A 22,914-nucleotide genomic window follows, 5' to 3' on the forward strand; every position below is an offset into this window, starting at 1 on the left:
CCAGGGAGCCCAGCCTGGCACCCCGTGATGACCTAGAGGGGTGGGATGGGAAGGGGGAGGGAGGCTAAAGGGGGAGGGGATAAATATGTATATATATACATATATATATATAAAATTATGACTGATTTGCATTGTTGTATGGCAGAAAACAACACAACATTATAAAGCAAATATCCTTCAGTTAAAAAATAAAACTAATTAGAAGTTGTCTCAGTTACGAGGAGGGTCGATGGAATGTTGTCTTCTTGATGTAGTCTCAGAATTATAGTTAATTCTCTTAGTATTTTGAGGCATAGCATCTAAGAAGGGCCTATTTGGTCCTGGACATTTAGATGCTCGTTTTCTTCATTCATACATTGCTCCTCCAAAAGGCAAGCAGTCCAAGAAAAGTCATCTAAACTCTGATAGTCTTAGCTTTTCCTTTTGATTTGGTTTCACCACATCCCCCTGCTAGATGGCTAAGTTCCCTGGGAAGAAGATTGGGTTTGGGATAAAGTTGATAGTGGATCCTGTCAGATCCTAGTTTTTGTAGCAGTAGTAATTTTATTAACCTTTAAAATGAAAGTAATGGCACAACAAACAAGCAAAAGGAAAAAAAAAAAAAGAAAATAACAGTGCTGAACCTCCAGCCTGAATGTTCCCAATGGTTGTGGACTGCCTGCCAGTCCTACCCCGAGCATCTCGGGACATGATCTACTTAAATGATTGAAAATAGTGCTCTGACTTTGGTGCTCAAGGTGTAATTTGTCCCAGTAAAATTATTTTAAAGTTATTTTTGCAATTTGAATCTTATTGGTCCCCAGATTCCCACTTCATCAAAGTGACAGGAAATGCCAAAACAAGTTTAAGATACTTCCTTATAGGATGTCATTACCAAAAACCAGAGAAATGTTTAAGTCAAAGATAAAGGACTGATGGGAAAATCTTCATGATTTTGAAGCAAATATGCAGAGAGCATAGTCTCTTCTCTTTACATGTGCAATTATTAAAAAAAAAAAAAAAAGAAGAAAAAAGAGGGAAGATTTAGCCAGGGGACTAGATTTCATTATAAGATACTAATAGTTTCTAAGAGTGATGGATACAGTTTTAAATTACATAGCTAGGGACTTCCCTGGTGGTCCAGTGGCTAAGACTCCTCACTCCCAATGCAGGGGACTGGGGTTCAATCCCTGGTCAGGCAACTAGACCCCACATGCTGCAGCTAAAGATCCCACATGCTGCAATGAGAATCCTGCATGCCACAACTAAGACCAGAGCAGCCAAATAAATATATTTTTAAAAAATAAACTGTGTAGCTTAATCTTGCCTCTAAAATGTGGAACAAGGGCCAGCACCACCAGCAGGGCCTGTGTGTGCTGTGACGGGGAAGGGCAGGGCCCTCCATGGGGCACAGTGAACAAAGGTCAGAGAGAGAAGAGTTGACAATGAAAATCCAATGACACTGATGATCAATATGACTCCTCCCCAGTTTGGCTGGGCCAGTTCTGCCTTCCAAGATCTGCCAGGTCCAGGATTCCCCTCTAGAACCCTGGGCTGTCATCTAAAGTGTCCCGAGTTCCGGCTAACATCTGGTCAGTTTTGACAAGAAGAGAGAACAAGTTCTTGCTACTGGCATGTAGTTGATCCCAAGCCCTTCTTGGTTTTACCCTCTCTCTGCCTGGTCCTTTGCACTAGGGAGCCATCTCCTTTTTGTAAAAGATGAGCCCTTTCAGTAAATTTAATGCCGTGGACACAGGAAGTGTTACAGTCTGTGTCAAACAAGCCTATAGTAAATTTTCATTGAATTAGAATACTGACAGCCCTCTCATTGAGTGACCAGTACAAGCTGAAGGTCCATCCAGGATGAAGCGGGAAAGTGAGAAAATCATCCTCCCCTCAGAATACTTCTCCATTGTCTAGCTGATGTGTTACTACTACGTTTCTGCAAAACGCTTTAGAATTTTCTAGTGATTGATTGTGTATCAAGATGGTGATGTCTCTAATCAGTAATTCAGGAACATAACAGTGCAGAAATAAGGTGGGTTGAAGATTTATACGACGTTATTGAGTAAACATTATTATCCCAGTAGTAACGATTTTCCTCCCTCCTGGGATGTTCTGGGAGGAAATGATTTTCAGCAGCGAGTCTGCTTCTTGGTGCCCATGTGTGCACTCACGCGCCCTCCCTCTCCCGCCCCACCTTCCTGTTGGCGTCATTGGACACTGACGCCAACAGGCTTCCTGCGCTTGCTTTAATTTATCTCTGCCCAGCGCATCGGGGTCATGGTGAGGTTAGAGCAGATGTTCTTCTCACTGCTTGTGCTTAATATTCGCTCTGCTTTTTCTCTGGGGATTACCAGAGTAGGAAAAAAGCTGGGGGGTGGAGGAGGTGATTGGATATAGAGGGCGCTTGGAAGCTGCGGTGCTTTCTTTGGAAAGGGGGCAAATATGGCCAGTCAGGCCCAGTTTCCTTTTGTTATACCAAACAGGCAGGAACCTCAAACCCACCACAGTATAAGGTCTTTCTACATAGGAATTATCTTGTTTATTCTCATATTCTTGGAGTTTAGCATGGAGCCTTGGGTATAGAAAATAAACAACTTTTTTGTTAAGTAGGGTGTTGGGGGTAGGGGACATGGTCATTGCCCGGGCAGTGAGATGTGGACATTTCTGGGCCTTGACCCAGAAGGTCCCAGAGAACTGTCACAGCTGGGAAGTATGTGCACTCCCCAAGCTGGCCAATCATCTGTTCTCCAAACTATACACTCTCAGGTTCTTCAAATATTTCTCATGAGACAAGCTGAAACAGAGGGGGTCTAACGCAACAAAAAGGAGCATGGTCCTTTGAGAGCATTCATTCAATAAACATTTATCTGGTACCTATGTGCTAGGGCTTCCCTGGTGGCTCAGATGGTAAAGAATTCGCCTGCAGTGCACGAAATGCAAGTCAATCCCTGGGTCAGGAAGATCCCCTGGAAAAGGGAATGGCTACTCACTCCAGTATTCTTGCCTGGAGAATCCCACGGACAGAGGAGCCTGGTGGGCTACAGCCCATGGGGTCGCAAAGAGTCGGACATGACAGCGATTGGACCACCTATGTACTATTGTTTAAGCCTCTTGGGATACAATAATGAACAAAATGGACAAAAATGCCTGCTCGTGGAGTTCATAATCTGGTTGTTGGAGACAGACAATACACAATAAAAGGTTATATCATACATTGTCGTTGCTTAGTCTCTAAGTCATGTCCAACTCTGTGACCTCATGACTATAACCCACCAGGATCCTCTGTTCATGGGATTCTCCAGGTAAGAATACTGTAAAGGGCTGCCATTTCCTTCTCCAGGGAATCCTCCTGACCCAGGGATTGAACCCCCGGTCTCCTGCATTGCAGGCAGATTCTTTACCACTGAGTGATCTGGGAACCATATGTTAGGTGCTACGGAAAAAGAGTAGAGCAGGGTAAGAGGGATCTGGAGTGCAGGGTCAAGCAGTAATTTTCAAAATGAACTCTTTGAGGAGATGCGAATACTGAAGGGACAACAGCCGAGGCAAAGCCAAAGGCAGGAGCTGCCTGTTGACAAAAAGATAAAGGTCAGTGTTGGAGGACTGAAGCGAGCACGGTGAAGGCTGTGGGGATGAGGGCAGAAGGTAACAGGGGCCACAGGTCAGGTATGGCCTTGTGGGGATAGTTGGCAGAGTGTGCAAATAAAAATATGGATTCCAGTTACATTTGAATTTCAGGTAAACTATGAATACATTTTGAAAGAAGAGCCGGTAGGATTTTGTGGCTGATTGGGTGTGAGATGTGAGAGAAAAGCAAAGCATCGGTGACTTGGGCCTGGGTAGTTAGACGGAGGGAGTTGCGATCACAGGGGTCACAGAAGACTCTGCACAAGGCGCGGTTCTGGCAGAAGACAGGGCGAAGATCATGAGTTCTATTTCGGACCTGCTAAGCTTCAGAGGTTGTTTGGATATCTGAGTGGAGAGGTCAAGTGGGCATTTGAGTAGAGAGTTCAGGAGAGTGTTCTGGGCAGTAGCTACATGGGAGCATACAGATGGTAATTAAAGCCTTGGGACTGGAGGAACTTGCAAGAAAGTGAATCCTGGTGCTCTCTACGATGGAGAGCTCAGGGGGAGGAGAAGCCAGGAAAGCGGAAGCCAAGCATCGACCAACAAGTAGGAGGGAACTCCAGAGAAGGTGAGTCCTGGAAAGAGAGAAGGGGTATCAAATGCTACTGATGGGTCAGGCAAGATGAGCGCTGAGAGCTGACTCTGAGATTTGGAGGTCACAGGAGATCTTAACAGGAGCACTTTTGATAGGATGGTTTGGGTGGAATTGGAGTGGGTTTGGGAGAGAATAGGAGAGACATGATGGGAGATAATGTAGACAACTCTTTGGAGGAGTTAGACATTTAGTTCCTGCCTCATATGAGATGTGACTTTGGATAAATTAATTTTCTGAGCTTCAAGATTCTCTTGTAAAACAGGAATAGTAATATGGATACTGTGAAAATCAAATAAAATATGTATGTGCATGCGTGCTCAGTCATGTTTGACTCTTTCTGATCCCATGGGCTGTAGCCTGCCAGGCTCCTCTGTTCATGGAATTTTCCAGGCAACAATACTGGAATAGGTTGCTATTTCTTACTCTAGGGGATCTTCCTGACCCAGGGATCAAACCCATGCCTCTTGCATCTCCTATATTGGCAGGTGGATTCTTTACCATGGAACCACCAGGGAAACTCCAAAGTAGGTATTGGGTGTAGCATATAATAAATACTTAGTAAATTAATATCAACATTATTATGATACAATTTCTGTGTGGGAAAGAGACTTAATCTTTCCATGCCTCAGTTTTCTTATTTGCAAAATGGGAGTAGAAATAGTACCTACTCCACAGTGTTACTGAAAGGATTAAATTATATAATCTGTATAAAGCAGATAATCTGTAACAAATGGCTTGTGCAACATTACATAAATTCGATAAAGCTCTTATTATTTATGCAATTCTTTTGTGAATGCTGGCCTACCTCTTTTATAAATACAGTGCTGCCCAGAAGGAACAGGGTGCTGAACTTATTTGCTATCCTTATGTTAATGTGACCCAAACTGGTTAACTTTTGATGGCAGCTGTCTCTGCTGCCTGGCATTGTGTAAAGCCCGATGAAGTGATGGTTATTATAACTGACTCAAGATCTTGTTGTGAGCCAAACCCATTCTCCACACAGAGAAGTCGCTTGCCTTCACCCGAGAGTGAAGTCACAAGGGCTACCAGTTGCTTTCCATCTCCTCTATAGTCTCCTAGCACATGCAGCAGAATTCCTGCAGGTATTCTTTATCGTTCTTGAGGATCTGAAGAATCCGGGGAACTTTTCCCAGGAAAACCTGCACACACACAACATTTAAAGCCTTAGGATAAGAAAATCCTTTTAAAGATTCAAAATGTGCTTCAATTGTAAAAGTTTTGCATTTTTTTTAACAACAGAAATTTATAAAAGAGATAAAAGTATATCTGCTTGGAAAGTCCAAAATAAAGATGGAAAGGTGACATTTTTTCCTTAGAATTTTTTCAGTGGAGCAAGCTAGCATCAGTAGTTGCAGCTTCCAAATGTGCTTATGTTGGAGCTTCCCCTCCACCTTCATGTGATAAAGATGTACATACAGTGTTAAAGTCCAAGTTCTGTAAAGAGAGCTCTGTGGTAGCTTCTTATGGGGTCGAATTAGTAGAAAGTTTAAACTGTTTTCCTGTGATCATGTATGGATGTAAGAGTTGGACTGTGAAGAAGGCTGAGTGCCGAAGAATTGATGCTTTTGAACTGTGGTGTTTGAGAAGACTCTTGAGAGTCCCTTGGACTGCAAGGAGATCCAACCAGTCCATTCTGAAGGAGATCAGCCCTGGGATTTCTTTGGAAGGAATGATGCTGAAGCTGAAACTCCAGTACTTTGGCCACCTCATGCGAAGCGTTGACTCACTGGAAAAGACTCTGATGCTGGGAGGGATTGGGGGCAGGAGGAGAAGGGGACGACAGAGGATGAGATGGCTGGATGGCATCACTGACTCGATGGACGTGAGTCTCAGTGAACTCCGGGAGTTGGTGATGGACAGGGAGGCCTGGTGTGCTGTGATTCATGGGGTCGCGAAGAGTCGGACACGACCGAGCGACTGAACTGAACTGAAGGCCGCCCTATGAGAATTACTCTAAGATCCTTACTTCCCAAAGAAGTCACTTATGTCACTTTGTTTTTTTCAAGGAAAAAAGAAGAGGGTAGCTTAAGGTGAGCTCCAAGGTCTATGCAACACTGAAACTACAGTGCTGTCAAAAGAATGTCAAGGAAAGGATTTTCAGCATCAGGGTTGGCAACACAACTCCTGTCCCAGAGCGCCACCTAGCAGTGAGGAGACAGCAAAACCTGACTTCAGAACTATGAACTTCAATTTAGAACAGGGCAGATTTTTTTTAAATCCAGTTTTGAAAAAAAAAAAAAAAAAAATCCAGCTTTGGTGAAATATTCCCATCACCAGATCTACTCTGAGAGGTAATTCAGGTAAAGAAATCCTGGGTTCATAATCCTCAAGTTAAAACACCCACGAGGTTTTCACACTTTCACTCTTGCTGTCTCCCATTTTAGCAGCTGCTGTTCTAAGCTCAGCTATGTCTGGTCTTGAAGGAAAGCCTGGGAAGTTTTAGCAACATACCCAGAGCTAATGCCTTCTGTGACACCAGACCACTCCAACACTGCTATAGGTTTCTTCCAAAGACAGCAGGAAATTGAATTTTGTTAAGGTTTCATATCAAGTTTCCAATTGTATCAGTTTCTCTTGTCCAATCAAGATAAAATGAGAACTGGTTAACAAAGAGTAAAACAGTTACTACTGACTCCACCAGTTGGGCATGTCCTTCCCACACTTGTCATGGGACTGTAACACTTGGTCCTTTCTGAGAGGGGGGAGAAGCACCACAACTGAAGCGTATCACACCACCCATGTTAAGTCTTTACGATACTGAGTGGGAAAATGCCACCAGGGGAGATCAAAGAACCTGGATTTAGATATCAGATAACCAAGAGAGAAGGAAATGGCAACCCACTTCAGTGTTCTTGCCTGGAGAATCCCAGGGACTGGGGAGCCTGGTGGGCTGCCGTCTATGGGGTCGCACAGAGTCGGACACAACTGAAGCGACTTAGCAGTAGCAACCAACCTAAAATCATTTTAGGGCACATGGGGAGTTGCCAATCAATGGAGTTAAAACCTCAGAAATTCAGATGAGTAAGTTCGAGGGATCTGCTGTCCATCATGGCTGTAGCGAATGATGTTGTATTCTGCACCCCAAAATCTATTGATCTCCTGTCCAATGTTTTCACTTAAAATTAAAAATTTGGTTGCAGAAGTCAATCACCACCCTATTTTCCAAATAATAATGATTTTATAACACAATAGTTCTCAAGTTCTTATTCCCACAGCAGTGTTTCTGAGGGATAAACCCCCTAGTCCATCACAGCAGCTCACATCTCTCCACTTGGGAGGGCAAGTGAGGGGTGGTGGGGGGCTGGAGGACACTGGACCCTGTCAGATGAGGCAAAGGACGAGGAATCGGGCAGGCTGAAGCGGGCAGCAGGAATAGTTTGAAAAGTTGAACAGCAGCCTCCTCTAAGCCCTCCCGTAAGAACCAGCATGGTTGAGGGGACCTCCCTCATCATCCAGTGGTTAAGACTCTGAGCTTCCAATGCAGGGGATGTGGGTTCCAATCCCTGGTCAGGGAACCAAGATCCCACATGCCGTGTGGCTAACAAATTAAAAATAAATAAAGCTCATGGTGAGAAAGGTGAGGACACAGTGCGTAGTTTTTCCTGTAGTTGGGATTATCTTCTTGTGCAGTAGTTCTCGGCCCTTCAGCTTATCGGAACACCTGGGACCAATAAAAACCAAAGCGTTTGGAGGATGCTGTGGTCCAAGCTGCAGACCTTTTTCAAAGTCCCCCAGGAGACTGAAACAGGGCCAGGCTGGCCAACTGCTGCCCTTCCTGTGGGCTTGGAAACGCTGGTAATGGGCAGTCATGAGCATTTGATTTTTCAATGTGAATTTTCAATTTAACCTTTGCCATCTAGCAAGTTGAAAGCCAGTGGCAGTTTCCCCTGCTAATTTCTTTAGCTGCAAATCACTACACTGAATTCAAAACAGAAACCTCATAACATGAATCTTCCAAGTCATTAAAAGCATTAATGACATAGAAGTATTAATAGTACTTTTAAAAGTATTAATGACATAAAAGCCACCAAAAACTAAAAAGGAGGCTCTTGGTAGAAGAGCAGATTCTTTGGTGTCTTTCATTTCGTTTTTGCCCCTGGAGGCCATGATTTCAAACTAGAAGCAGCACTGTTACAATCCTGCCTGCAACGCCCCCATTACACAACTCAATTCAGCCCCAACTGAGAAAGCCCACAAAAACAGCTTACGTCCAAACTAATATATTAAACCCAAAGAACAAGTTTAATCAATTTCTTTTGTTTGATCACTGAACTGGGGTCTGTGGTGCTGAAAGGAGTTTCTGGAAAATAAGATGGGACAGCAAAGGTGTGCCTCCAAGAATGAATCACAGCCATAAACTACAAGGAGCCAATCTGGTAAATCACACTTCTCTGAGAGAAAGCTAAGAAGCTGGTTGCTGAGAAGCTGCAAATAGAAAACTTTTATTTATTTTGGCACTTTCTTTCATAAGCCAAACTGGGAAAATAACCAAATATGGTTTGTGAAGAAGAATAACCTAGACAAAACATCTCCAGTCCTTCTCAGTTCTCTCATCTGGGAGATGTGCTCCTTATTCAACTGGAAATTCAAAGTTTAAATGGACTCTTTGCTCATATTTGATCAGACTCTTCCCACTAAAGCCTTCTGTTTAATAGACATTCAGAATATATAGCCTAGCAGAAAGAAATCAAGATTTCAATTGGCCTGAATTATATCCTATTCTCTGTCCTGTTTACTCATTCATTCACTCGAAATGTACTAACACCTACCAACCTGCCAGAAAGGAAGTAGCTCTAAGGTGGTGGCAGGAGCTGCACAGAGAAACAGAAGGGCTGACGAGCTATTTAGGAGGTAGCATTTGACAGGCTTTTATGATGGGCTGGATGTGAGATGAAGGGCAGAGAGCAGTCAAGAATGATCCCACTCCGAGATTTGCATCTCAGGCAACTAGTGGATGGCCGCAGGGACACCAGGGATGGAGGCAGGGGCTGGGTGGAGAAGGGTGATTTTCTTGACCTTTTTCTGTTCATAAATGTGTAAGGTGGGTTTCAGGAGTCATTGACTCCTAGAATATAGGGAGCGATTTTGAACGAATGTGCACTTTCTGGGGGGCTTCCCTGGTGGCTCAGATGGTAAAGAATCCGCCTGCAATTGGGAGACATGGGTTCAATCCCTGGGTCATAAAGATCCCCTAGAGAAGGGAATGGCTACCCACTCCAGTATTCTCGCCTGGAGAACTCTATGGGGTCACAGAGTCAGATACTCCTGACACTGGATAGTTCTCAGTATTTGACAAAAGTTAATAACCCCATAAAAGGTTAGGGATCAGTGATACATAGCATATAAAAATTGGAAATTCTTAAACATTTCATTCACATCAAACATGATTTTGCCAAGTTGTTCAAATAGTCTTTAATAAAACTATGTCTCAAGAGTATTCCATACTTACGATCTGGTATAAGAACAAAGAAGCCTCACTGAGCATTAATTTCGTTCAACTTAGAAGACTTGATAAACATTCCACAAAACTCTAGAATTCATACCAAGAATTGAATGTTGAATAACTTTGTAAATCTGAAGTGATTCTAAGCAAAGCCCGTACAGAATGCAGGTTTACTGATAATTCCATGATGTTTGCTAGAATTGATTTTGGCCTTTATTGTAAAACTCACACTTTTTCTCTTAATTCACATTTTGAGGAAACTTTACTGAGCCTTATCAATCTGGATAAAGTCAACTGTTGCATCAATTCCATGTAGAAAGCAAATGAAGACCAAAAACTTTTGGTGGAGTTAAGTTTCTGAGTTCAAATAGTTTATCAAAGATAAATCTGCATCAACTGCAGAAAAGGTTGTTGAAAAACATTCTACTTGATCATAAACAGATGTTCCACTGCCTACAATGTGAGGCATAAGAAGGATGTTATCACTTGATTATAGTAAAGTTCCACCCCTCTCCTCTCAATTCAATAACTCTACAGAGAACCAGGACTAATGAGACATTTAAGAGGTACAATTTGACAGGCCTCTGTCCCACTCCTGATCAGTACAAGAGAAGTTATTGCTTTTAAAATTCAAAAAAGAGAGGATAAACTTGTGACATGTCTGCTGAAGTTTCATCCCTCTAGGCAAAGACCTGCATCCATTAGGAGGAAGGTATCATGAGGAAATAAGGAACAATCTGTGGCAAAATAAGGAACAATTAGGCAAAACAATCCATTTTGCCTAATAGTAGTCTAAATGTTACATATACAGTCACTTAATTGACAGGTATTGTCATATATATGGCCATGAGAAGAGATTTTTTTATCAGAACATATGAGTAACAGTACTGTAGTAACAGGATACTTTTGTCAAGAATCCTTTGCTGCAGTAAGAAATGAACTGAGCTCAGTCTTTGGCTTCTACTATGGTCCCATGGAATGACAGGTTAAGGAAGAGTTTGTTCCAGACATGGCCTACATGGAGTTGAGAAGTACCTGGAAACACTATGCTCCAGGCAGAAGAGCTGCAGCAGGAAAGTTTCTGTAGGCGGAATCAGGAAATGCAGGAAGTGACGGAAACAGCACTGAACCCCAGTCACAGCAGGATGGGATGAGGTTTGGTGTTCAGCGTGTGGAATAGTCCCCAGAGAGCATCTAAGAAACTGGGAGACAATGTACAAAGATTCGATAACATTGCTGTGAATAAGAGAAAGAAAACAAGTCTTTGAGTAGCTGCCAAGTACTTAAAAGGCTCCAGTGTGAATGAATCTCCAATTTCATGGAATTAAGGTATTTAGCTACAGGATAGCAAAGGTTCACAGAAGTCAAAGTATGTGAAGAATAAAGAGGTCGTGCCCAAAATGAAGACAAACATTTTAGTCAAGAAGAATGTCAAATCTTTGCTTTTACTGTATAATGGAACTTTGCATTGTACTCAATTAAGTTCTTTAGGTCACATATTTAAGTGAAATTTTCATTCCTGCAGAATCATCACAACAAAAAGCACAAAAAAACACCTCAACATTTTTTGACAAAACAAATTCCAACTTCATAAATATTTAAATAAATCAAACAAAATTCTATTTCAAACTCCAAGAATTAGGCTGATCATAATTCTTTGAGCCCAATAACTTCCCATGAGTTCTGTAACAAAAGTTAAGAGGGCAGAGAGTTATATCTTGGTTTCCTCATCAAATTTTTATCTAAACTGCACCAGAAATAATAACCAAGTAAACACTGGTTCCTATATAACCATTTTCCATAAATTAAAAAATACTAAAAAAAGTAACAGAAATATAAAACAAAGTTTATACCAAACAGAAAAATAAAAGCATATCCTGAAATTTATACTTATAACCAAGAAAATTTAGTTGTGAACAAGTTCTGTACTCAGTTTTGAGGTACACCAAACACTCAATTTCATGGAAAAGTGTTACAGGATGATTCTAATATTAAAGAAGTCCTCAACTGAAAAGCTAAAACAATTTCTGTCTACCATGGTGTGAAGAACAGCAAAGATTAAGGTATTCTGGTTCCAAAAGGCTTGTGACACCAAGAACTTACTCTGCTGACTGGTGACTGAGACAAATGACACCTAGCTGTTACGAATAGGGTTGCGTTCAAAGTATGTGGACAAATTTATTTAATAGGCACTTTCGCTGACATCTTGGAAAACGTCATAATTTGAATGGACTGTAGGAAATGAAATCTTTTAAATGTCTTGGTGATGGCTCCTGCAAAATTATGAACAATGTAGCACTGTACATATAAATAAAACAAATTTAATTCTGAAAAGATACCAAAAGTTTGTTAGAAAGGCCTTGCTACCTAGTACAGATGCTAATAGGAAGTCTCAGAAGGACTGCTTTGTAAGATTTTAGTTTCTCATCCCTAAAGATGTCCCTGTCCAGATTCTTCAGCTGCAGAACTGGCCCACTGTTATTTAAGCTATATACAATGAAGAACATGATACCTTTGTAGATCAACCTCTTTCCCCACCAACACCAGGGATTGCTCAGCTACCTATCAGAACCACCATTCATTTGGACGTAAGTACCAAACTATGTTTTCTGGCATCAAATCATTGATATGATACAGATGGTGTTGCACTCTTCTCCCGTGGAAAGCTCCCTGAGCTAGGAGTCAGCGGACATGGGAATTTAAGCTGTGTGACCACAGGCAAGTCAGTTGGTCTAGGTTTCAAATTTCCTTATCTGACGTCCTTTCTACATCAAAATCCTACAAAGTCTTTAGGCTAGACATGCCTGACTGCAGGCAGAAGTCTCTAGTCATCCCCATGCCTTGAAACAGACAATTGGCATCTCAAATGTGTGAGAGTGAGAGGGAAAAGGCATGGTTTGGTGCAGCTGGCATGGGCTTCTTTTGACTTCCCATGATGTGTTTCTGGACAGGAGAGGGGTGCTGACTACAAGCCACTGGAGTTAAAACCTGAGTGGCTAACAGTAAAGCCACTCTCTTTTCTAACCTAAGGCGTTTATGACCAGGATTCTCCTGTGTGTTCTCAACCCCCCATGCCCTCAATACATACCTCAGGCTCCCACTGCCCACTTAACATTCCTTGGGGACTGCCACTACTTCTACTAGATTAACCTTAACACCTAAAACATGGGGAGGGGACGGTGGTTTTTCTAAGTGTAGTCAACCCATCTTTTGACAATAAAATACAATTAACCCTAAACCATGAGCATTTCCCTATCTTTTCAACATTTCTTACTGCTACTCCTGCCCATATACAGAAACCTATTTACTCATTTTCAAATGATCTATTAAATTTGATGCTTTGAGCTACTTCAGTTACCCACTAAACAAAGCCCACCTTATGGGAGAAGGTAGGGAAACATATTGGCAGATTGGCTGTCTTAGTCAAAGTCAAGTAGTCAAACTGTACAAGCCTCTCAAAGGTTCATTCCTTCACTCTTCTAATTTAAATAAGATCTTAACTATTCATTACTCAACAGGCCTCAGTCAAAGTGTGTTGACACTCATTAGTTTGAGATAGCTCTGGCTAAATGATTTGGTCATTTGCAAATTATTCTGAAGAGCCTTAATAACACAATGATTCCATAATCCCCATCTAACTGGCAAAGTGTAAAATTAGTCGCCATCAGGTTACCCAGTGTTGGCAGGGTTCTTGCTGGTAGTTTTGTGCTGTTATAGAAATGGCAACCCACTCCAGTGTTCTTGCCTGGAGAATCCGAGGGAGGTAGGAGCCTGGTGGGCTGCCATCCACAGGGTCGCACAGAGTCGGACACGACTGAAGTGACTTAGCAGCAGCAGCACAGAGAGTTCGGAGAAGGCAATGGCAACCCACTCCAGTACTCTTGCCTGGAAAATCCCATGGACAGAGGAGCCTGGTAGGCTGCAGTCCATGGGGTCGCTAAGAGTCGGACACGACTGAGCGACTTCACTTTCCCTTTTCACTTTCATGCATTGGAGAAGGAAACGGCAACCCACTCCAGTGTTCTTGCCTGGAGAATCTCAGGGACAGGGGGGCCTGGTGGGCTGCCGTCTATGGGGTCGCACAGAGTCGGACACAACTGACATGCCTTAGCAGCAGCAGAGAGTTACAACCTGACATACTAAATATGTAAAGACTGCTTCTACCAGATTCACTCTGCCTGGAACCCAGTGACTGTCCATCTGGAGAAGTGAAGAGTAGAACTCAAACTTGCCTTTTTCTCTGAACAATCATTCAAAATGAGTTTTCTTCTTTAGAAACAAATTGTGCATAATTACATAAACTTATATGAAAAACAGCTGTTCCAGTTCATATCACAGTCGAGTCTCATATATGACATTTAACTGTCAAAGTGATCTTTAACTGTTTATTGACCCTCCATATAACTCTTCGACTGCCTTCTGCATTAAAGGTATCTGATACAAAACCCCAAAAACCCAAATGGGAAACCTGTTCTATCTGGGTCAACTATCAGTGATGTTTCCAGATTACATTTTTTTGGTTAATTAGCATACCATCATTGATATAGATATATTAGAATTGATCCAACCAGTCCATCCTAAAGGTGATCAGTCCTGGGTGTTCATTGGAAGGACTGATGTTGAAGCTGAAACTCCAATACTTTGGACACCTCATGCGAAGAGTTGACTCACTGGAAAAGACCCTGATGCTGGGAGGGATTGGGGGCAGAAGAAGAAGGGGACGAGAGGATGAGATGGCTGGATGGCATCACTGACTCGATGGACGTGAGTTTGAGTGAACTCCGGGAGTTGGTGATGGACAGGGAGGCCTGGCGTGCTGTGATTCAAGGGGTCGCAAAGAGTTGGACACGACTGAGCGACTGAACTGAACTGAACTGAAAGGTGAATCTGGATTTGAAATTTTTACCGCATTAAAAATGCTCTAAGGTTTTTAAACCAAAACACTCAGCAGTTAAGAGACTTTGGGTTTGTTTCATGATCACTTCATCCTAAGAAAGAAGTTTTAACCATTAATACTCTACATTTAAATGTACCCTGATATTTACTCTCATTTCACCCCCTTCCTCAATAGACATTTTGCTGGCTGACTGAGCAGAATAGAGGAGACATTCCTTATTGTAGGAGGAAAGAAAGGAACTAGGAGCCAGCTCTGCCACTTAATGTCAAAGCAGAGGCTTTAGAAGAGGGGCTAGGAGGGTGAGGATCTAGTCATATGCAGCAGGCCAGTAAGTCACACCTCCTTCTCTGATTTTACCACTAAGAAATGCTTCTGTATTGGATTTTTTTCTTAATTTGGGGATAAGTCTTGTATTTTACCACAAAGAACTTGGTATCATTCACATTCTTTAATTTCGCCTTTCAGTCTTTTCTCCTGATGGTTTACACTATCAGCTGAACAGAATTTCCTATAATAAGTTGGACTTCAGAGAAGATCATGCTCTATAACGCAGGCTTCCCTGGTGGCTCTGATGGTAGAGAATCCGCCTGCAATGAGGGGGACCTGGGTTTGATCCCTGGGTTGGGAAGATCCCTGGACAAATGGCTATCCACTCCAGTATTATTGCCTGGAGAATTCCATGGACAGAGGAGCCTGGTAGGCTATACAGTCCATGGGATCACAAAGAGTTAGACATGACTGAGTGTTTCACAAGTGCTCTATAAATGCATGCCCTATAAATGCTTAAACAATACCACTGTTTAGCTACTGTTACATTAAGGCGCCAGAGAACTATGATGACTGAGATGGCTCAGCTCAGTTTCAACAACTGGTCTCTAATTTTCTTGTTAAGTCTTCACGAAACTGCCTACACTGAAAGACAGCTTCATCTTTTTTTTTTTTTTTTAATGTAAAAGGGTTCACATGACCAAAGATTCATGGTGTGGATTTTCTTAGTGATCCTAGTATTTCAAAGAATTAATGACGCCGAAGATCGGAGCCGTAGATTCTCTCTATGGTATAGAAGTTTTCAAATGAGGAAAAGCAGCCTTAAAAGTCAGTCATCCGCTTTCTGGAGACAGAGCTGTGACAATTTTTTGCTAAGTATGGATCACAAAACATTAGTTTTTCAGCTTACATTTATCAGTCTTGATATATACAAGAAAAACATTTATAGAAACACAGAAACTAAAAAGTCCTTTAAACTTCTACATTGAACAAAGGCGAACAAAACTCTAAGAAAAATAAACATCATCAATGAAAATGATAATGAATATTAGAAATCAATACTTACACAACAAAGGGGACTGTGAGCATAACAAAGCTAACAAAGGGCTGCACAGAAAGACAAAGGCACCAACTTGGTCTTGAAACTTAGTCAACAAAACACTGTTTTTGTCTCAATACCTCTTCTTGGTTTGACTTGGGAAGGCATCACACCCTAAGCCTCTGGTTGACCTTTTCCTCCCCACGGCCCTCATGTTTCCATCTTTTTCACACTGGGGTACCAGTGCAGGAGGCTGTTGGATGTGGCGAGCCTCGCGGCAGCTCCTAAGGCAGCAGTGGCTGTGCTTCGAGGAATGTAGAACTTCTGAGAAATCTGGTGCTCGGGAGACAAAATCAAAGAGAGCTGGTCCACGGCTCCCTGACTTGTATCTTTGAACACTGTAATAGCAGAGCTACTAGAAAAATCTTCATTCTCTAGGCTCTCTGGGGAGCCTTCCACTGAAAAAGAAAGAAAACAAAGGTCTTTTCAGGAGGTCCTCACACTCTCCCATTCTACATCTTTACTAACACCTGTTACAACAATCTTATGATCTGTTGTTGTTGTCATTGTTGAATTGCTAAGTCATCTGACTCTTCTGCAATCCCATGGACTGTAACCCACCAGGCTCCTTTGTCCAAGTGATTTTCCAGGAGAGGGTAGCCACTTCCTTCTCCAGGGGATCTTTCTGACCCAGGAATTGAACCAACGTCTCCTGCATTGGCAGGCAGACTCTTTACCACTGAGCCACCAAGGAAACCCCATCTTAAGGTTAGGTGGTGAAATTACCAATGGCAAATCAAGAGAGAATGAAGCTCAGAAACCAGTCAACAATGGAAAGGAAATGAAGATGGGGGGATCATGCATCAAGATAAATTCTTGTCAGTGTGAGATCAAAGGAGGAGGAAGGTCAAAGTGAGGTCAGAGATGAGAGGAAAAACATGTACTTGTGAACAAGGAAGGGGAGATCTCTTTTGAGGACATCATAAAAATAAACTGGATATAATTCCAATTCCAGGAAAGAATCCTTAAGCTCTCCTATTTCCTTCCAGCAGTGAGCAAACTAGTGTCCCATAGGCCTTCTCTATTGCCAAAGTCATTCCAATTCCACATCTGCTGGTGTAAAAACAAAACTGAAGAAGACTGTGTTTGCTAAGAAATTCCAAAAAAACAGTTGTCAGCCATAAAAAGAATTCCTTGGGAATTCGTTTAACTAAGAAGAAGGGTCTTTTCCATGAGACAAATTGCTGGAATGTAGTCAGCATACCAGCACTTGTCTATGAAGCATTTGTGATAATGGAAAACACAGTACCACTGCACTTAGCTCACCTAGGTTTTTTTTCCCTAAAGCAGGACTTTCTTGAAGGAAGCAGTGTGTTGGGAACTCCAATGCCAAGAGGTCCTAAGAGCAAAGAGGAGGTTACGAGGCACCTTGTGTGTGTACTCTGGACCAGGGCTACTGAAGGAGCTGGCCTATGAATTGTTTGTTACCTGCCTACGATGGGAGGAGCTGGTGCCGGCACCTAAGCCAACACACTGCTTCCTTCAAGAAAGTCCTGCTTTAGGAAAGAAAATCTAGGTGAGCTAAGTGAAGTGCTACTGTGTTGTCCATCATCACAAATGCTTCACAGACAAGTGCTGCTATGCTGACTACATTCCGAAAAGCACTGCTCTAGACCCTAAAATAACAGACTTCAAAAAAACTCAGAAAAAGCAGGCACAATCTAATATCCTATCCATCTTTCCATCTTTAACATCTAGTGCACTAGGCGTGTGATATATGTGCCATACATTTGTGATAAATTAAGGAGAATTTGACAGGGTATTCTAACAAGTAAAACTCTGAACACAAGACTATCATTAATGCCCACTGAAGTGAAAAAGAGATGGTGAATCCTAGTGAAATAATGGGTTTTACGTGAAGCCGTTGATGAGTTCAGATTTTAAAAGGTATAAAAATATGAAAGCAGGGACACATGAAAGAATTTAGGAGTGCAACAAAACTTCAGCTTCCAGACATGATGCTAATTTAACAGGGATTGAAAAGCAATATCTCTTGCTTTAAACAAGTAGAAAACTGGATAACATAAATAAAACAATGGCTCTCAGACGTTGACCAACAAGCTTACATGACAGCAATCCCTGAGAAATGGGAAACAAATGGAGTAAGCTTTAGGAGCGCCTGAGTTCACTGTCAAGATAAAGTCCAGGCTGAAGTACAGGGAGGGAGAGTCCACACTGAGCCTGGAGGTCTCACTGCGCTGAGAAGACAGAGCTTGGAATTCAAGAAGGCCAAGGACAGAGGAGCCTAAAGGACTACAGTCCATGGGGCCGCAAAGAGTCGGACACGACTTAGTGACTAAACAACAACAAAGGTGGCTGGAATCCGTGGGGGTAAGTACAAGTGCAAAGGCAGCTAGCTATGGGGAAAGAAGCAGCTGGAGACCTGCAGAAAGGCCACTTTCAGTCTTAGGCTGGGAAGTGATCTGGCTCCACTCTTAGGCTGGGAAGTGACCTGGCTCATGCCTGTGAGAAAGCCACCAAGGCCAGGGAGAAAACCTATCTGAAAGGAGTAGGCAGAAAAATCACTCCAGAAAAATCACTCCAGTGTTTAAAGTGGGGCAAAACGTTTTGTGTTCCCAGCAGCTACAGTGTAAAGACACCTGTAGTACATCAAGTCCCATCAATACCCTCAGAAAGGTACTGCCTAGCAGGGCCGACAGACTAAAGGCTTTTCTAATCAGCCTAATGAAATCTAAAATAAATGCAGAAATAATCAAATCCATTTCAGATTATTTAATTACCCCCAAACGATAGACAGGTACTATATAGACAGCAGGGAGGGAGGGAAGAAAGGAAGGAAAGAGAGAAGAAAAAGAGATTCAGTCATTCAGTCAACAACGTGTAATTCGGTACCTGCCATCTAATAAAAAACTATCAGATGTGCAAAAAAGCAGAAAAATATGATTTGTGATCAAGATAAAAACCATTCAGCAGAAGCCAGTTCAGAAATGACAGATGACAGAATGCAAAAATGATACATATGCTTGAATCACAAGATAAGGGTGTTAAAACAGCTGTCACAAGAACACTCAAAGTAGTCAAGAAGTGAATGATGAGCATGCAGAGGAGAAAGAGGGAAGATACAAAAAAAAAAAAACCCTAGAGATTATAAATTGAACTTCTGAGATGAAAAATACACCAGACAGGAAAAGAACATATTAAGCACAGAACAAGAAAATGTTATATTATGCTCATAGATAAGAAAACTCAATACTGTTAACACGTCACTTCTCCCCAAATTAATCTAGAGATTTTTTTTTTAAATCTCAATAAAGATTTTAGCAGGCTTTCTGTAGAAACTAAGTTAATCCTAAAATTCATATAGAAAATGACCTGGAATAGCCAAAGCAATTAAAAAAAAACGAACAAATCTGTATCATTTCAAGACTTATTATAAAGCCACAGAAATCAAGACAGGGGTATAAAGGCAGACATAATCCCAGGAGAACACAATTAAAGTCAAGAAACAGACCCTCACGTACACAACTTATTGGCTTTTGACAAAGACATCAAGGCAGTTAAATGGAGCAAGAACTGCCTTTTCAATAAATCATACTGGAACAACTGAATATTTATATGCAATCAAAATAAGCATTGATCCTTATACCACACCACATATAAAAATTAACAACTGGATCACAGACCTAACGTAAGACCTAAAACTACAGAACTTTTGTAAGAGAAAGTCTTAATAATTTGAGTTAGGAAAGATTTCTAAATAGGACGCAAAAAGTTCAAACCATAAAGAAAGAATAATTAACAAATCTGATTTTATCAAAAGGAAAACTTGCTCTTCCAAGAACACTGTTAAGGAAATGAAAACTCAGGCCATATACCTGGAAATATTTGCAATATAAGCATCTGACAAAGGTTTTGTGTCTAGAATGAAGAATTTTTACAAGCCAATAAAAACATAATCCAATAGAAATGCACAAATACTTGAACAGGTAATTCAAATGGCACATAAACACAGGAAAACACAGTCAACATCACTGGTAAATAGGGAAGTGTAAATTAAAACCACAGTAAGATACCACTACACATCCACTAAACTGGGAAAATTGAAAAGATTGGAGATATAGTATGTTGGCATGATTACAAAGCAATCAACAATCAAGTACATTGCTGATGTGAATTACCAAATGGCACAGTCACTTTGGAAAACCTTTTGACAGTTCTTAAAAAGCTAAACATGCAATCAGCATATGACCCAGCAATTCCACTCCTAGGTACTTAATGAATAGAAATAAAAAATACATGTCTGCACAAAGAGCTGAACATTCTCAGCAGTTTTATTCATGACCCAAGTCTGGAAATAATCCATCATCTGGTGAACAGATAAACAAACTGTTTTATGTCCATACTACTGTGTACTACTCAGCAATAAATAAGAAAAAACATTAGACACTGGCGACAACATAGATGAATCTCTAAAACACTGTGCTAAATGAAAGAAGGCAGCCATAAAAACTACATACTATGATTTCCTTTATATGAAATTCTAGAAAGCCAATGAGACGAGGAGTAAGAGGGAATCACTGCAAAGACACATGAAGCTTTTCAGCTGACAAAAACGCTCTGTTATCATAACTGCAGTGCTGCCTACAAGACTGTACTCATCTGTCAGAACTCACAGAATTTCATACTTAAAAGCTGGCAGGCTTTAAGGGGCATAAACCTGACCATCTCCCCAAACTGCAGAAAAAAGGAAAAGTGGCAAAGTAAAAAGGAAGAACTAAGTCCAAAAAAATAACACGAGGATTTGAGACAAATGCTAACGTTTATAATTTTTCAAGTAATGTTCTGAAAAATATAAATCAAGGTTTTCAGCAACACGGCAAACCACTGCATCTGTCAATTGTCTGTGAACCTACCTGGCCCAGAATTGACCAATGTGGGAGTTGAGGACAGCTGAATTTGCTTTGGTGGAGTCTGAATGTTGCTAGGCTCAAACTGGCTGCCTTCTGCTGACTGCTGTGACTGGATGAGAGAGATGTAGAACTCCTCCAGTTTGGGCAACGCGGGAGAATCTGAGGCACTCGTGACATTTGATTGCTACAGAATTGGGGCAAAAGCATTAAAAGTCACTGTTAATTTAACAGTAAGAACTGTTTTGTTTCCTCATTTATATACAAAAGAATATTTTCATATCATAAATAAAACTCCCTACTTTTAAGAGTCTAGATACTCTCTGGAAAATAAGTCCTTCTCTAACTGAGGGACCATGAATTTAAGAAGTGCTTACTGAACACGTATCATGAGCAAACCTGGTACTCAGGACTGCTATGCACAGCCAGGGGAAAATGGCAGGAAACGGAGAGAAATGGCATGCACTGAGCACTCAGTGTCAGGCACAGTGCTGGGCGGTTGGCACATGTTTCTTTGCTGAAACATCAAAATGTTCTTCTAGTTTAGGTGTCATTGTGTCTTCTGTATTATGGCTTCTCTCACTTAGCAGAATGCTTTTTGCAAGAGGCGGAGCAAGTTATCCAGTGTCAACCAGTAAGGGACAGGCAGAGATACAAACTCAGGCTCGCCTATGCACTCCCTGCTCCATCACACCACCCCAGTAGATACGATGCCTGTCCCTGAAGAGCTCATGGTTCTCAGCTAGAGAAACAGAACCTGGCCTGTAGGTGCCTGTGAAGGAGGCATTAACTGCGTCTGCAGCACCAACAAGATGCTAGGAGAACACAACGGCTTTAAAGGAAGGCTCCTCAGGAGAACTGACAAAATGGAATACTAAGAACCAAGGTTTGAGAGGAAAAGATGGAATCCCCAAACAAAGCCTCAATTTGGGCTAAAGTGAATGAAGTGCCAAGTTTTAATCGATGCATCCTATATCTTCCTACAGAGCATTGCTGAAATAGTTACAGTCCAGGGTGACTCAGACCATTTATCTTCTAACTGGCATTAGAAGATAAAGTGACAGCAACCGGCATTAACACAACTAGGTGGGCCTCATTCAGTTCAGTTCAGTTCAGTCGCTCAGTCGTGTCCGACTCTTTGCGACCCCATGAATCACAGCACGCCAGGCCTCCCTGTCCATCACCAACTCTCGGGCCTCATTAGGAGCTGCCATAATAAACCCACATAAGTGGCTTAGGGTCTGGGGATCTGCCTAGAGTAAACTGTTATATGTACGAGTAAAAAATGTTATACGAGTAAAAATTATATGAATAGAAAATGTAGCTTTATATGTTCTTTAGACTGGTGTGTTAAGACATTCAATATCAGTTGGCTTTCCTTTTCTCTTCCATGACAAAAAACCTTGTTCATTTTTAAACATGGCAGGCAAGGATATGGCTTATACAATTACATTATATACAAATGGCTGTGCTTCTTTTTGTGGGCAGCAAAAATGAAATCTCCTAAAGCCCACATAGTTACCTTACCATATAATATGCTACTTCAGGAAAGCAAAGACCTGGATTCAAATTTTTGCTTAATTTATGCAACTTCACACATGTGCTTTAGTTACCCTTTAAGTTTATTCTCTCTTAAAATGAAGCTTCGATGATAATTAAGTAAACATTAATATGATAAGCTTTTATGGCTGGAAAGAACATTAGTCAAAATCAGTTTTTGCAGATGGATACACTAAGGCCCCAAAAGGGAACTTGCTCAAACTTGCGGTAAAGATTAAGCTCTAAATTATAGACTTCCCAGGCAAGTGTTTTTACACTAAGCCCTGCTGACTATTTTTAGCAGTGTGTGAAAGTATGTGTTAATTGCTCAGTTGTGTTCGACTCTTTGCAACCCCATGGACTGCAGCCCACCAGGCTCCTCTATCCATGGAATTCTCCAGGCAAGAATACTGGAGTGGGTTACCATTCCCTTCAGTCAAAATCAGAAATAGTTTTCTACAAGCTGTATCTGTTTCCTTTCCTGATAAATATGATTTTGAAGAAAGACAAATTGCTAAAACACATTTAAGATGCATTCTGACACTTTCACTCTGAAAAAAAGAAAAGAACATA

The 22,914-nt window shown here is 41.5% G+C and overlaps 1 protein-coding gene across 9 annotated transcripts in view; it reads right to left on the reverse strand.

Annotated features, from left to right (window-relative positions):
- Nucleotides 1-15,657: 15,657 nt before the first annotated feature.
- TDRD5 (tudor domain containing 5) overlaps nt 15,658-22,914 on the reverse strand; it is an 82,260-nt gene continuing 75,003 nt past the window's right edge. For all 9 annotated transcript variants that reach the window (XM_025285549.3, XM_044942786.2, XM_044942790.2 and 6 more), the window contains exons 17-18: nt 20,809-20,989; nt 15,658-16,332 (exon numbers count right to left, since the gene is read on the reverse strand). In XM_025285549.3, coding sequence (XP_025141334.2) covers nt 16,085-16,332; nt 20,809-20,989 — 429 coding nt within the window. In that variant the 3' untranslated portion in view covers nt 15,658-16,084. The remainder of the gene's footprint in view (nt 16,333-20,808; nt 20,990-22,914) is intronic.

Source organism: Bubalus bubalis, chromosome 5, assembly GCF_019923935.1.
Source record: "Bubalus bubalis isolate 160015118507 breed Murrah chromosome 5, NDDB_SH_1, whole genome shotgun sequence".
Classification (NCBI taxonomy): Eukaryota; Metazoa; Chordata; class Mammalia; order Artiodactyla; family Bovidae; genus Bubalus; species Bubalus bubalis.